Below are 15360 nucleotides of genomic sequence, written 5' to 3'. Positions count from 1 at the left end.
ATAAATGTGTGATTGCTTTAAAATGCAAAGCTTAAAGTAGAAGGCTCAGTTGTAATCAACCAGGGTTTATGAATAATAATCCAGATGCATTAAGGAAAAACTTGGGGTAGTAGTGTGTAGAGCATAGGAAATGTGGAATGAATTGTTAATGCTGTACTTGTGCTTTGTTCTGCCGAATCCTTGACTGCATTTATTACAGGTGTAGTTGCACACACCATCACAAAAGCCCCATCTAAATTGTTTGCTATCACTTCTATGTTTTGTTATAGGTTATTCACCTTACAGGAACCTGGTATACTGTGTGGGATTAACTGAACACGATCACTTAGTTAAAAGAAGTTAAGTCTAAAAACTAAGGTGAAGGTTTCCAGCTTAATCTGGAATTAGTGAGAGCATCCTGGGATATTAAGTGGAGTCAGATGTTCCTGGTAGAGAGATAGTCCCTCAACAGAAGCTTCTTCAGCATCTGAGAAAACACAGCTGGTATTAGCTGAGCTGATATGAAAAAAAGGTTCAAGTAGGTATCCTAAGTACTACCTACTGCAGCTATGTAATGGGCCTTCTTTTTATTTTTAGGTGAAAGGTTTTTCCCACCACCATCTGGTTTAAGCTACTCAACTTGGTTTTGTATTGAACATTTTAGTACACCTCCCAATAACCATCCTGTGAGGCTCCTCACTGTAGTGCGGCGTGCGAACTCCTCGGAGCAGCATTATGTCTGCCTTGCCATTGTTCTCTCGGCAAAAGACCGCTCGCTGATTGTTTCAACTAAGGAAGAATTGCTTCAGAATTATGGTAAGAGTTGTGCCACGTCATCAGATAATGCTGACAATATTACAGGCGTGCAACAGCAAGTGTATTTTAAACCCAGTATCCAGAAAAATTGTGTCTGCTGGAACTTTCGTTGCTGCTTCACCAGTTCCTGATGGGTTTTGACAATGGGAAAATGCAAAATGTAAACATTAATTTATGGAGCTTTTATAATTTCCAAAGCAGATTTGATTGTATATAAAAAAATTTTTGCCAAAGCCCCAGGTATTATGTATTCAGGGGAGGGATTACATCACTGGTTTTGAAAGGTTTTGCCTTCGATTTGTCTTGTTTCATTTTAGACATCATCTCTTGAGGTGCAAATTTTAACTGTCTTTGGTTTGAAGAAGTTTGGAAATAGTAAGCTAATAGGTTGAAGTTCTTTCAGTCTGGATAGTCCCAGTACTGTAGGGTTTTTTGAAGGCAATCAGCCATTCACTTCATGTTTTAATGCTGTGATCAGTTTTCAAAAACAGTTTGTATCTCCATTCAGTATCCGTGACCAAAGGAGGAATTAGCAGAGGGAGGATCTAAGTGAAGCTGGTGATACCACTAAATTTGCTAGAGAGAGCTATCAGTGCACTCGGGGGCTTCAGGATGAGCTGTCTCCTCTCTCCAGCCTTGTCCTTCATTGGAGCCTCCGAAAGTGGTTGGTTTCTACAGGCTGTTACACACTGGGTCTGAGAGGAGCAGGGCAGCCTTCTGCATGTGTTTCAGGCTTAGCTTTTCACCAGACCAGCCCAAATGGTTGTCAAAAACCTGTACCTGCTTCTGTTCTTTACTTTTAAGGAGGCAGCACTAATAAAGAATTCATACAACTGTTGTTATTAAAAAACCTCCCATGAACAGCTAAGCGGACTGTTACCATGAAAGTAAGGATAGAAGTAAAATAATCTATAAGCAGGCAATCACATCATGAACTGCAGCAGTCTCTCTTAAAAGTCAGGTTCAACACCTGAAACTTGAGAGCTGAAAACCCACAGTATAAAGGAGGAATTAAACCTCCTACATTACAAAGATACTGGCAGTGCTTTCTTTCTCAGAGGACTGAATTCTTAGAGTATGAAGCAAGTTTATCTTCACACTAATTGCTTTAGCCTGCACTGGAGCTATAGTTTATATATTTTTAGTTTAGTGAGCACCTATAATCAAACTCCCTGAAAGAGATTGGATTTAAAAAGGCTTTGCCAGAGAAGATCTGAAGATGTCTGACTATAAAGATTGTTTTTTAATTGAAACAGAACACTTTGCTTCACTCAAGTGCTACCCTGTTGTGACTAAATCATAGTTGGTGGTGTACTGTTGAGTGTGGAGCAGGTAGGGACCTGAAAAAGTGAGATTGGAATTGCTGTGCACAACATGGGTATTGGAAGTGCTGACAGTCTCTTGTGAGAATAAATGGGGTGATTTAAGGACCCTTCTTGAGAGCAAGAATTGTGCTCAGACATGTTTGGCTGAGAAAAAGAACTTGAGATTATTTTTGTATCTGAACGTTAGTTCTAAGTCAAGTACTCTGCTTTTAACATTTTCCTTGTGCTGTTTCTAAAGAAATGAATGTTCTCCCTGTGCAGGCAGCTGTTGTGGTAAGAGGATTAATGGTTTCTTTTCCTTCAGTATGAAAGAATGAAGAGGGATCTGAAAGTTCATGATTTTTGTTGAAACATTCCCTGGGTTTTGGGGGATTTTTTTAATCTTTTTTTTTTCTGTTGGGACAGCTTTTAAGTAGAGTAAGGGTCACTTTTCTGAAGCAAAAGTGGGAATAAAAAGTCTGCAAATATGGGTATCATCCTCTCCACAGGAGTGTGAGAAGAGTGAAAAATAGCTCTGTAGGTTTGGGGAGACATCTGTTGTTTCTTGATGACTGCTCGTGTAAAAATTTCTTTAGGCAGCATGGAAAGTAAAAACTTTGGCCAACTAGTAATTTCAGCTAAAATTTCGAAGGAAGGAGGGAAGGTGAGAAGCAAAATACAACTTTCATAAGTTTGAATATATCCTGAGATTTTTAACCTCTTACAACATTTCTGCTGGTGCCCACTAAACTGGTGCTTTTCCTTTAGTTGATGACTTCAGTGAGGAATCATCATTTTATGAAATTCTTCCCTGTTGTGCCCGTTTCCGCTGCGGTGACCTCATTGTGGAAGGCCAGTGGCATCACTTGGTTCTGGTCATGAGTAAAGGCATGCTGAAGAACAGCACAGCTGCACTCTACCTCGATGGACAGCTTGTCAACACTGTTAAGGTAAAATAAATCTTTCAACCCTCATTTTTAGTGGTTGGAGTGATTTTTCTCTCTCTGTGCAATAAAAAAACCTTACAAGAAAAAAGAACAAAATAAAACACCATCAATCCATCCAAAAACAAAACCCCCAACAGAATAGAAAAAAAACCCAACCCAAGCAACAAAACAAAAAACAACAAGCAAACACCACCTTTATTTGCAAAGGTCAATACCTCGTTGTTAGGTAGAAGAAACTGCAGACAGCAGTGAAGAGCACTGTGGGACCTGTCCACTGAGTGGAAAATTTTCCCAAGCTGTAACAGATATCCCAACATCATTTGACACCTGGCAGGCGTGGGCTTTAAGGGATAAAGCATAACCTGGTGTGGGGTTTAAACAGCTAATGTTACTGTACTGCTGTAGGTAAAACAACATGTTTGACTTTCAAAGTTTTCCTTCCAGTATTCTTTATGCAAGAGGATGACTACAGTAAGTTGTTATGCTGATAGCTGTAATACATTGATGCCTGTAGAAAGGCTACCTAGAACAGAGGCTAGACAGTGCTAAAGCAATGAAGTAGGTATTTAATAAAAGGCCTTTAAAGGATACACCTTGGGCAGTACAAGAGCCCAGATGGACAACTGGTCACAAGCTTTCACACTTTTATAAGTTTTGATCCATTTACATATTGGGGTTAATTGTCTAATTACACCTTCAGGTTAGGAAGTTCCATCCTCTTAGATTGCTTTTTTTCAATTTGCCATTTTTTATACTTCTTAAGTCTAAAGCTGCAACAGTGTCCTTGGTTCTTGGGCTAGAAAAAGATTGTTTTGTCTAAATAAACTGTGAAGAGAATTTGCTAACACTTTATATGAAGTTCAGAGTCACACACCAATGCAGTGCAGAATCTGAAAAATATAAAAGCTAAAATTTAAGACATCAACATGAGTGTCTGTCTGGCCCTCTCTATGGCTATGCATGACTACATTCAATAGCTGCTAACAGAATTTTTACAAGGTAAATAGAAAAAAGCCTTTGAGGTTGTTATTGTCTTCATATATTGGCCAGGATCTTACTGTATTTGTTTAATTGTTTGAAAAGCCTTGCTGAATTTAGTTCATCACATTTGCACTTTAGCTTGAAATGGTGTAATTTCAAAAGGCAGGGAAAGGAGAGACAACACTGCTTTGAGCACCATGTCTTTAGAATCAAGATGCAGCCTCTTTAGGCACATAATTCTCATGTTCTCCTCCTGTGTTTCCATACACACTTTCATATTTTGGTAGCCACTTCTGGTCTTCGTATTTCCTATCAGTTTAATGTTCTTCACTGTCTAATCCAGTATGGCATCAGAATCCCCTGTGTTACATGGCAATCATTTGCTACCTCCCCCAGCTTGCAGAACCATTTATGGACACCGTACCCTTGCTCCCCCACTAACTTGCCCGTGTTTTGCTCCCTCCCAGCTTCACTACATCCACAGCAGCCCCAGTGGCTCTGGCTCTGCCAACCCCCCCGTGGTCAGCACGGTGTACGCCTACATCGGCACGCCGCCCGCTCAGCGCCAGCTCTCCTCCCTGGTGTGGCGCCTGGGCCCCACGCACTTCCTGGAGGAAGTGCTGCCTGCCCCGGGGGTCAGCACCATTTATGAGCTGGGACCCAACTACGTGGGGAGCTTCCAAGCCGTTTATGTTCCATGTAAGTGCGGGTCGTGCGGTGCCTGGTAACTTGGGCTGGAATCTGTGTGTGCACACTGGCAGAAGAGGTGAGAGAGTATGAAGGAGCAGGGAGGAAAAGCTTGCTGTTCGTAGGAAGAAGATTAGTAGCTGGTGTTGAAGAGGATAATAGAAATCCACATTTTCTTGTGTGAGATATAGTAGAAGTGCTTCTATTCCTCACTTTGGTTTTAAACCAGTTAGAAAGGCTTAAAGCTGTCATTATTCATACTGTATGCTGTATTTATCTGTAGAAAGTTAAATTAGAAAGGATACAAAATTTCGAAGATATGGTTATATATTCTCTTTGAATCTTGCATCTCTCATACCATTCCAAAGCAGCTTTCCTATCAAACTATAGTAAAAAGCCAGTTGTCACAGGCAAAGATGCAGATTTACCAAATGCTTCTCTGATTTTTGATTGCTTTATTTTCCTTCAGCAATGAAAGGCAGTTTACAGCCCTTTGGCTGTACAGTATCACATCACAGCTATTTGCAAAATCTTCCTTTTGTACCTATTCTGCAGTATAAGTTGCTTAAGATTTTACTCTTCTAATTTAAAAGAAAAATAATGCCATTAATGAAGGGAACTTCTATTTTGTCTTTAAGGTAAAGATTCAAAGTCTGAAGGAATCAATCCATCGCCAGTATCTTTGGTACCAGAAGAGAAGGTCTCCTTTGGTCTCTATGCACTGTCGGTTTCTTCATTTACAGTGGCAAAAATAAGGAAAGTTTACAACAAGTTGGATAGTAAAGCTATTGCCAAACAGGTGTGTTGGTTAATGTGTGTTTTTCCTTTCTTTAAACTTACTTCAAGACAATCTGCTCAATGTAGCCAGGACCAATCTAGTCCAATCCCCCTCCTGTGGGCAAGGACACATTTCACTGTGTCAGGTTGCTCAAAGTGCATTCCAGCCTGACCTTGAATGCTTCCAGGAATTGAGAATTCACAGCTCCTCTAGGTACTAGGTGGCCGACCTTGGGGCAGTCTATGGTGAGGTGACTGCATCAGTGGACAAGGGAAGGGTTACACATGTGATTTATCTGGGCTGCTGTAAAGCCTTTGACATGGTCCCCCACAACATCTTTCTCTCTAAATTGGAGAAAGATGGATTCAATGACTGGAGCTGTTAAGATGGATAAGAAAGTGATTGGACAGTTGCATCCACTGGGTGGTGGTCAATGGCTCAGAGTCCCAATGGAAATTGGTGACAAGTGCTGTCCCTCAGGAATCCATGTGGGGACCAGTATTATTTAATACCTTCATTAATGACAGAGAGGGATCAAGTGCACCCTCAGCACATTCATTGATGAAACTGAGTGGTGCTGTTGACACACTTCAAGGACAGGATTCCATTCAAAGGAATCTGGATGAGTTCCAGGGCTAGGTGGGCCCAGAGAAGGGAGCCAATTGGAAGCTCATGAGCTTTAACAAGAGTAAGTGCAAGGTGCTGCACCTGGGTCAGGGCAATCCCTGGAACCAATCCAGGCTGGGGATGAACAGATCAGTGCAGCCCTGCTGAAAAGAACTTGGGGGTGCTGGTGGAGGAGAGGCTGAACGTGACCCCGACATGAGCATTCACAGCCCAGGCAGCCAGACATGTCCTGGGCTGCATCCAAAACACTGTGGGCAGCAGGGGAGGGAAGAGATTCTGCCCCTCTGCTCTGGTGAGAGCCCACCTGCAGTGCTGCATCCAGCTCTGAGGTCCCCAGCACAAGAAAGACATGGACCTGTAGGAGCGAGTCCAGGGAAGGGCACCAAGATGATCAAAGGGATGGAGCATCTCTCCTGAGAGGAAAGGCTTAATCTGGGTTTGGTTGTATGTTGCTCCTGATCACAGTAGGAAAATTCCTAAGTTATGAATTTTAGACTTGCATAAAAAAACCCTCTTCTCTTCAACCCCTGCTTTTTTTTTCTTGTTTTCTTCAGCTGGCAATTTCTTCTCATGAAAATGCCACACCTGTGAAGCTGCTACATAACTCAGCAGGGCATTTGAATGGACCAGCACGCTCTATTGGTGCAGCTTTGATAGGATATTTGGGTGAGTTGAGCACTTAGTAATTATTATGGTTTAGAGTTTTTACTTGCTTGTCAATAAGAACTTAGGACTAGAAGATAAATCATGTGATTGATGAATGTAATGGTGCATCGTTCTATTTATTGAACATTTTTATGTTTTATGGATATACTATCATCTTTTTTGCTTACATGGGATGCTTATTTCAGTTTGATTCATCATTATGAAAATACTTTCAATTACTTTACCCTAGGTTATAAACTATTGTTCCATATTTCTTTCACTTTGTCTTCTGAGGTGTCGTAATTCTTCTAGTAACATTCTTTTTATAATTCAAGTAATGCTAAAATAATGCTTTCACGTTTTCACAATCTTTTATTACAAAAATTCGATTTGAATATATTCTAATTAATTTTCTCTTTCTGTCCTCAGGAGTAAGAACATTTGTCCCCAAACCTGTTGCCACTACACTGCAGTACGTTGGTGGGGCTGCTGCTATTTTGGGACTTGTAGCCATGGCATCAGATGTGGAAGGACTGTATGCAGCTGTGAAAGCCTTGGTCTGCGTGGTAAAGAGCAATCCACTGGCCAGCAAAGAGATGGAAAGAATCAAAGGGTATCAGGTATGCAAGAAATGTCTCAAAACAGACCAGGCTGATTTAATTGAATGTCAGTGTTTGTCATCACAGTTCCCATGGAAATCTCTTGTTGTGTTGTAACCCGAGTTTCTCTTTTAAAGTTTCTTGAGCTCTTGGTTAATTAGCATTGATGAATTATTTAGGACTTCTTTTAAAGGAGAAGGTGAAAAGTTTTTTGCTAAGCTGCTGTGCACATTTAGCTGCATTGCTGGAACTGAGCCTTCAGTAACAGCACAGAAGAGCACAACTATGATACTTAAACGATTTTTTTCTTGTGATTTTGAACCCACCCCTGCAAGCCTGGGAGCTTGTGTCTCTGATGTGCCAGCAAGAGAGAGGATAAGGACACAAAAAATCAAACAAGAGAACTCTCAGAAGCATCCTTTTGAGGAGACTGCACAGATTTTGTAGTTAGTGATGCTGTTTCCTTTCAAGCTGAAGACATTAATTCTCCACTGGGCTGGGGAAAAGGCAATCAGTTATGCAGAAGGATTGGTTTGACTGATCTGAAAAGGTCTTCACATGAGCAATGCCTTTTATATTTCTCATGGAGGCTGCTTTATTGAAATGGAAAGTTCTGTGGTTTGGACTATGTGTTTGCAAACCTTGTAATGCTAATGCCTGGTGCACTTATATCAAAACATATCATTTCAAGGAGCCTGGTGCAGACCTTGGCTTACTGTGACCAAACAAGTCTAGACAGTGTCCCCCCTGTACCATGAGTAGTCAGTGGATCATCACAAATGACCTTACATTCCACTTGTATTGACATCAGCAAATAGTATGGTTTGAGGGAGATTCCCAGAAATCTGTTTATTTACTCTTTCAGTGAGGATGGTAACGCTGAACAGGCGAGGATGTTGAGTGTTTAAACAAGTTTGCTTCAGTAGACAAGAAACTGTAACACTAAATCTGGCAAATGGTTCTTTCCTAGCCCAGATTATAAGAAGTTAGAGCAGAAGTGGGGACTGCAGTCATGGCTAGGGGAGCAAAGCACAGCAAGAAAAGAAGAGGTTTATTCAGATTTATGTTCCTTTTTTTTGGTGCCAGAATACCTCTCACGTAGGCTAGTGCTCTAGGCCTGCCCTGTCCATGTTTGCTGTCCAGAAACACAATTGTTTGGGGATGTGCTGTCTTAGACTGGGACTGACTGCTAGAGAGCTGAGAGGGGTGTGTGTGTGTCCTAATCCTCAGGGCCTAGATCCTGTCTGTGGTGTAAACAGATGTTTTACGAGCTGGAGAATATGGATATGCTGCTTTTGTAATGAGCTGTAATGAGCTCTAATGCCACTTTCAAACTTTTTCATCAAGAGTATCAACCAGCAGACATACCTTAAGGGGCACCAAAGGGGCACAGATGTTTCATCTTTTCTCCTGCTGCTGTGTGCTCACAGGACTGATTCTTTTTCTGTTGACTTGTTCAAGCTGCTGGCAATGCTGTTAAAGAAGAAAAGGTCCCTTCTGAACAGCCACATACTCCACCTGACCTTTTCCTTGGTGGGAACTGTTGACAGTGGGCATGAGACATCCATCATCCCAAATTCTGCTGCCTTCCAGGACCTGCTCTGCGATTTTGAAGTATGTGGAGCTGCATAGGAAAGTGATTATGATGCTGGATAGTGGTTGTCAGATGCTGATAGCGTACCTTAAAAATTCAACAGTAGCAAGTTAGGTTATTATCCTGAGAACTTCCTATTTCTTATATAGTACAGTAAAGCAGCTGAGCAACAAAATTATTGGTAACTTTTCCTGCTGAAATGTCTTGAATCACTGCACAAACAACGGATGGGTGCCACAGGTGTTTCTGCTTTTTGTTGGTTTAAAAGAGAGCATTCTGCAGTTTTCTGTTCAATTTCTTTTCGCCTGTGTCTTCTACTGCAGTACATATATCAAGGCATGAAAAATGCCCTGAAAATAAAAGTAGGAGGTAAACTTTCAACATAGCACATGGGAATCACTTTATCACACATCTCCTGCAAGGTTGGTAGTAAGGCAGTTAAAATTTTGTTTGCATGACCTAAGCAATAGTTAAATGTTGTGTTAAAGTAAGGAAAGTAGCAAATCTCAGAGGGAAATGCTAATGCAGTAGAGGCTGATAAAAAAATTCCCAGAACTTACTCTTTTGTGTGTGGTCCTTTGGCATTACCTGTACCTGACATAGCCTGACTAAAAGAATTCTGACTCATGTACATTTTAAAGTAAATAAGTAAAAACCCTACTACCACTCCTAAACTAGCGATAAGATGCTGACTTAATATTGCAAGTCATTTTTGCACGAATGAATGAATAGATTCAACCATTTCCTTTTTTTTAGATCTCTATTTGAGTATTTCAAAGCACTCCTGGAAACCTTATTTGGGAAGAAACTTTACAATAGTCTGAGATTTTGGCTGTTTTTTCAGTTTTTTGGAGATATTTTTATTTAAGTTATTCAGAAATCAGTGATTCAAACATTTCACTTAATTTGGATAAATTGGATGTTCTTACTCATGCAGAACAGGGAAATTAAAAGATTTGTTCTCATCATTTTAAATTATAAGATTAGAAGAAAAGCAAAAGCTAGAAAGCTTTTCATTTAAGCCAGTTTTATACACCAGAGCACAAGTATTAATTATGCTTTGTTCAATAGAAAATCACTTTTAAGATTTGCAGCTGTAACTGTGAGCTTTCTGGCTTTTATATCTTCTATTACTAATATTGATTGAACAATTGATATTTGGGGATTTTTGGTAGAGAATCTAAATTTATGTGCAGGCAATTCTGGGTAAAAAATAAAATCAGGGAAGACCTTGAGTTTAATCTTGGTGGAAGGTAGTAAGTTAATTTTATGAAGACATAAACCTTCACTTAGACCAGATAAATTTAACACAGCCTTGTAAACCCCAATAGCTCCTTTGCAGTCATTGCACTGTCTGTTTAAAGTTTGTGTGAAAAGGCAGTGTGTGACCATTTATCTAGATCCCTTTCTAAGTTTTCAGCATGGTACCCTTACAGAGAATATTTTTGGAACTCATGTGTGGTTCTTCGTGGCCAAGTCATGTATATGAAAGATTTTAATCTCTTCATAACTTTTTATTTACTAATGCTTGCTTTTAACCTACAAGTCAATTTATGTACAAAAAAATACTGTTTTTTCTGTATTTCAGGTCTGGCTTCATGCACCCTATGAGCTTCATCTGTCATTATTTGAGCACTTCATTGAACTCCTCACTGAGTCAAGGTATGAACTGCTGCAAGCCCAGTAATGGGATTTACAGGATTAGGTGATATTTAGAGGATTTTTAATTTCCAATTTTAAATGGCCATCTCGTTTTTCTTCTTCTAGCGAAGCAGCAAAGAATGCAAAGTTAATGAGGGAATTCCAGCTCATCCCAAGGCTGCTGTTGACTCTTCGAGACATGTCCCTGTCCCAGCCCACTATTGCTGCCATTAGCAATGTGCTGAGCTTTCTGCTTCAGGGCTTCCCCAGCAGCTATGACCTACTCAGGTAACCCACACATAGATAATTCTGTCTTTCTTGGTTCTGTTACCTTGGTCAAAAGTACTTCATGATCATACTGCTGAGGACTGTGTGACATGGAATACTCATGTACTGATTTTTTTTTTTTCCCCCCTCTATGAAATAGATTAAACTGAACATCAGTAATATGTTGAAGCCTTGATTTGCTTATGATTTTCGGTTTGCATCTGGCCAAGCATGTTTGAATGATCAAACTGGTTTAATGTTCTACAGGTGAAAAGTGAAGGTGCTGAGCAGCCCTTTTGTTCATATAAAGCACTGAGCACTCCTTCTGAATACCACTGAATGTTATTTGAGATGGGCTAAAAAGATACTTCTGGTTAAAATACAGTTTTGTATCTTGAATGCAAGGTTTAGTTCTAGATTTTTTTCTTAATCATCACTGTATAAAAAGGTATTTAAGGCTGTCAGATATAGTACTACTAATTCTGACTGATGAAAATTACACTAGTTACTGTAATTCATATGTACAGGAGTATTTGAAGTGCTTTAAAAATAGTGTAACTCCTTGATAACTTATAATGGAAATGGATAAAATATTGCAGGGTTTGGGAGCTCTTTGCATATGCGTGGTCATGTTTTCAGCTTCTTACTTTTAAGTACAATTAAAGGTATCAGAAGCCTCAACCTGAGTATCTTACCTGTCTTTGTTTTAATTATACAGGACAAAAAATGATTTAAGAATAAAACTATTGATTTTATGTTTAAATGGTTACAGAAGAGATTGTAGATCAGTGTTTCCTGTTCTCCTTCCCGGAAATAAAAAAAAATGAAAGATGAAAATAAAACCAAGAATTTTTAAAATGAACTTGTGACAAGTTGCATTAGCTAGGGATCATTTCAGGTTAGCTACAGAGGAAAGAGGAATATATTGCATCTCCTTTCTTGGAGTGGTACATCAGAGTCCTGTCATGGAAAACTGTGACCCTGTGTTACATAAGCTCAAGCTATAGGCATAAATGTTCTTCCAGAGTTGAGTAACCACTGCTTTGATGTAATAATTGTTCAGCTGTAAGGGGTTGAGAATAATGTTTTGTTCTCCTTTAACTTGAGATTTCCTTTTACTAGGACTCAGCAGTATGTCCCAGTTCCCTTTCCTAAATCCTAGCATTTTCAGACCTTACCTGCAGACCTGTCTGCAAATATTCCATTAATTACTACAAGTTAATTTGTGTTTTGGCTAATAACTTTAAATGAAGACCATTTTCATCAGTCTTCAGATGTGAGAAAGCTGACATTTTTAGGTATCTCCCTGTCACTGGTGTCATGGTTTTATGTGTCAGGTGAATTATTGATAGATGAGAGTGCATCTGTCATATCAGTGAGTGATGTTTTTTCTGTATACATCAAGGTTTGGACAGTTCATCTCTTCCACTTTACCTACGTTCGCAGTCTGTGAGAAGTTTGTGGTCATGGAAATAAACAATGAAGAAAAGCTTGACAGTGGTAAGTGCTGACAGTACTTAGAAGCAGTAGAATAAAATACCTTGTGGTCTCTTCTGTGTTTGAATACAAAAAAATAGAGAAACAATGTCATTAACCATGTTGAAATTTTTTTGTAACCTGACTGCCAGTTTGGGGAGCTTTAGTTTTCAATATTGAGTGCAAAGCAGAGCAAAACAAGTTTATTTTGTTTCCTTCATTTAACACTGTACTGTTTTGTTCTCTTTCCTCCACTTGCTCCTTCCAATCAGCTGTGCATCTCTGTTTCTCTGTGGAAAAGGAAAAAAAAGACAAAAAAGCAGGTTACTAGGTACATCAACCTTCCAGGTGTGGAGGAAGTGAAAGAATTAACTTAGGCAGCCTTGTAACTTTTTTTTAGGCGAAAAAGAAATGTTACCATCCTTCAATAATTCTTACACTGAATTGCTTTGAGACCATTTCTACCCTTTTTTACCTTGTGCAATTGCATTTTCAATCAGTCTCCCTTAAGAGGAATGTTTTAGTCCAACAGTGGACGTCAGCCAAATAAATAGAAGGATTGGATTATCCAAAATCTGTTTCTACATCTCTTAGGAATATACTGGTGCAGAGGGACACATGAGAGAGAAGTTTCTTCTTTTACAGTTAGTTATATTGGTCTGGTGGCACAAAAAACAAGGTTTGGGCAGTCTGCACCTTCTGGAGAGGGACTTTTCACAAGAGCATCTAGTGATAGGATGAAGGGGAAGTTCGGGGTGTGGCAGAAATAAGAAGAGCAGCTTTTGAGACAAGGGGCATGAGATTTTTGTCTACTGGTCTTCACCACTTCTGTTGGATTTTTGTCAAAGAAGATCCTTTGTGTCTGTATCTTGTGCACAAAATCTTGGTCCAGAAATTATCCATTTATCTATCTTCATTTTTGCATATGTTGCCTCAAGCTGTGCTGGTTTTTTTTTTTTTTTTTTGTTTGAGATTTTTTTGGTTTTTTTAATAACATAAAAGCAGCGTCCTCCTTTGCCATAAGCTACTGGAAGAGGGATTTGCAAAACAGCTGTAAAGTTAGTCCTGCATGGATTGGTTTGGTTGCAGTAAATTTATTTTTCAACTGATGGAGAGCTTGAGAATGTGTTGAATGAAAAGGAAACTAATTTTTCTCTCCATTTCTTAGATTTGGAGGGATTTGGGAAGTATCAGGGTCTATTCCTTACCATTTCCACATCCCCCCCAGCCACTCTGCTTTCAAAATGCAAAATGTTTATTTAATTGCCACATTTTGCAGTTTTGAGAGAAAGGAGGGATGGGAAGGAATGGTGACAGATAGTGACCACCTCAGCTCAGATTATTGTCTGAGAAGCTGTGATTCTCTTTTACCTGTTCTTCAAGCTGCCCAAAGTCTGTGTGACAGTGATAAGGAGGAACCAGACATTTCTCAGTTCCATATAATGGGCTGCTTGCACTTCAGCACAGCTTCCTTGCAACCTGAGTAGAGGTCAGGTTGTATCTGCTTATCTATGGAATTTTTAATAGCCTTTAAAATACCCAAGTTCCAAAATCCTAATTTTGCCTCCTTTTTTGTTTTTTTTTCAATATTTAGGAACAGAGGATGATTTTGGAGGACTTGTTTCAGCTAATCTCATTCTGCTACGGAACAGGCTTTTAGATATCCTTCTGAAACTTCTCTATACATCTAAAGAGAAGACAACTGTTAATTTGCAGTAAGTACAAAAAATCCCTTGAGGCAGAGAAAGGATGTAATTTTTTATTTCAAGGGGAATAATTATACAGCCTCCATTCAATTCACTAGTTGAGTTGGATCATTTTATAGGAGCTGTTGAATGATTTATGCAGATGTCACTGAATTACTCTCAGGTTTGCTAGTAGAAATGAGATACATGATTCATTTTGTTGTTTTCTCTTACCTTCATGCATGGCTATAGAAAAAATAAGATCTGTCAAAGAGAAAACTTTTGTTTTTAGAGAAGTGGGATAGTCAGCTTTAGCAGGGGTTATCACTAAGATTATCGACCCTAGAATGGCCCTTAAAATTGCAAAAAAAAAATCTTCTGAATACTCCCAAGCAACTCTTCTCTTAATAAAAACAAAGAAACAAACAACCTTCCTTTCTTTTTTCATACCAGTTCATTAAGAAGACTTGTGAAAACTTCTTGTTCAACAAAAATATTTCAGTTCAGAATTCCATATTTGTTATCAAGAGCAGCCATTGGAGAAATCTCATGCAATGGAATTGGTCCCAGGAGCTGTACTTAGTCCTTCCTTTCTTCTGTGCAAATGCATATTACCTCTTTATTTAAAGACTTGATAGGTGATATTACTTGTTTGTAGCAAACTTAACCAAGCATTTGCTCTTGAAGTTTGCCTTGCAGTGGAGGACATTGATTTTTGCTGTTTAGTAGGAAACTAAATGCTGTAAAATGTGACTTTTTTCTTTTCCCCCTCACTTAGGGCTTGTGAAGAGCTGGTCAAGACTCTGGGTTTCGATTGGATTATGATGTTCATGGAAGAACATTTGCATTCCACCACAGTCACGGCAGCCATGAGAATTCTCGTGGTCCTGTTGAGCAATCAGTCCATCCTTATCAAGTTTAAGGAGGGTCTCAGTGGAGGAGGCTGGCTGGATCAGACAGATTCTGTCCTGACCAATAAGATTGGTACTGTGCTAGGTAGGCATCCCTTGGGGCTCAGGGATTGCTGGGGTGCTGAGCTGTGGGATATTGTGGGGGTGCTGGCTGGCTGAGGCCTTTCTGTTACTCTTCTCTGCTGCCATCAGATGCTTCTGCACTTCATTTTTCTTACATGCAAGAGTTCAGCTTTCCTAGGCAAAAGGGAGTGGTTTTACTAAGCTGTCCTTAGCTGACATGACACAGATGTCATTGCAGTTAATTTTGGCTCATCTGCATGAAGCAGATAGCTAATTTGTCTTTTCTCTTACCATCATGGCAAGGTTAAGTGTGTCCTGTGGGCAGGCACAGCTGAGCTACATGCAAAGGAAGCATAAAAC

At 39.6% G+C, this 15360-nt stretch overlaps 1 protein-coding gene across 7 annotated transcripts in view; it reads left to right on the top strand.

Annotated features, from left to right (window-relative positions):
• Positions 1 to 15360, top strand: part of WDFY3 (WD repeat and FYVE domain containing 3) — a 120611-nt gene that overhangs the window by 65978 nt on the left and 39273 nt on the right. For all 7 annotated transcript variants that reach the window (XM_014878964.2, XM_088164100.1, XM_088164098.1 and 4 more), the window contains 12 exons: positions 577 to 795; positions 2868 to 3049; positions 4495 to 4726; positions 5353 to 5513; positions 6674 to 6785; positions 7194 to 7384; positions 8825 to 8977; positions 10546 to 10619; positions 10725 to 10886; positions 12271 to 12365; positions 13936 to 14056; positions 14805 to 15022. In XM_014878964.2, coding sequence (XP_014734450.2) covers positions 577 to 795; positions 2868 to 3049; positions 4495 to 4726; positions 5353 to 5513; positions 6674 to 6785; positions 7194 to 7384; positions 8825 to 8977; positions 10546 to 10619; positions 10725 to 10886; positions 12271 to 12365; positions 13936 to 14056; positions 14805 to 15022 — 1920 coding nt within the window. The remainder of the gene's footprint in view (positions 1 to 576; positions 796 to 2867; positions 3050 to 4494; positions 4727 to 5352; positions 5514 to 6673; positions 6786 to 7193; positions 7385 to 8824; positions 8978 to 10545; positions 10620 to 10724; positions 10887 to 12270; positions 12366 to 13935; positions 14057 to 14804; positions 15023 to 15360) is intronic.

The sequence above is a fragment of the Sturnus vulgaris genome, chromosome 4 (genome assembly GCF_052056855.1).
Source record: "Sturnus vulgaris isolate bStuVul1 chromosome 4, bStuVul1.hap1, whole genome shotgun sequence".
Classification (NCBI taxonomy): Eukaryota; Metazoa; Chordata; class Aves; order Passeriformes; family Sturnidae; genus Sturnus; species Sturnus vulgaris.
The sequence above is the reverse complement of the archived record's forward strand: the minus strand, read 5'-3'. Positions and strand labels throughout refer to the sequence as shown.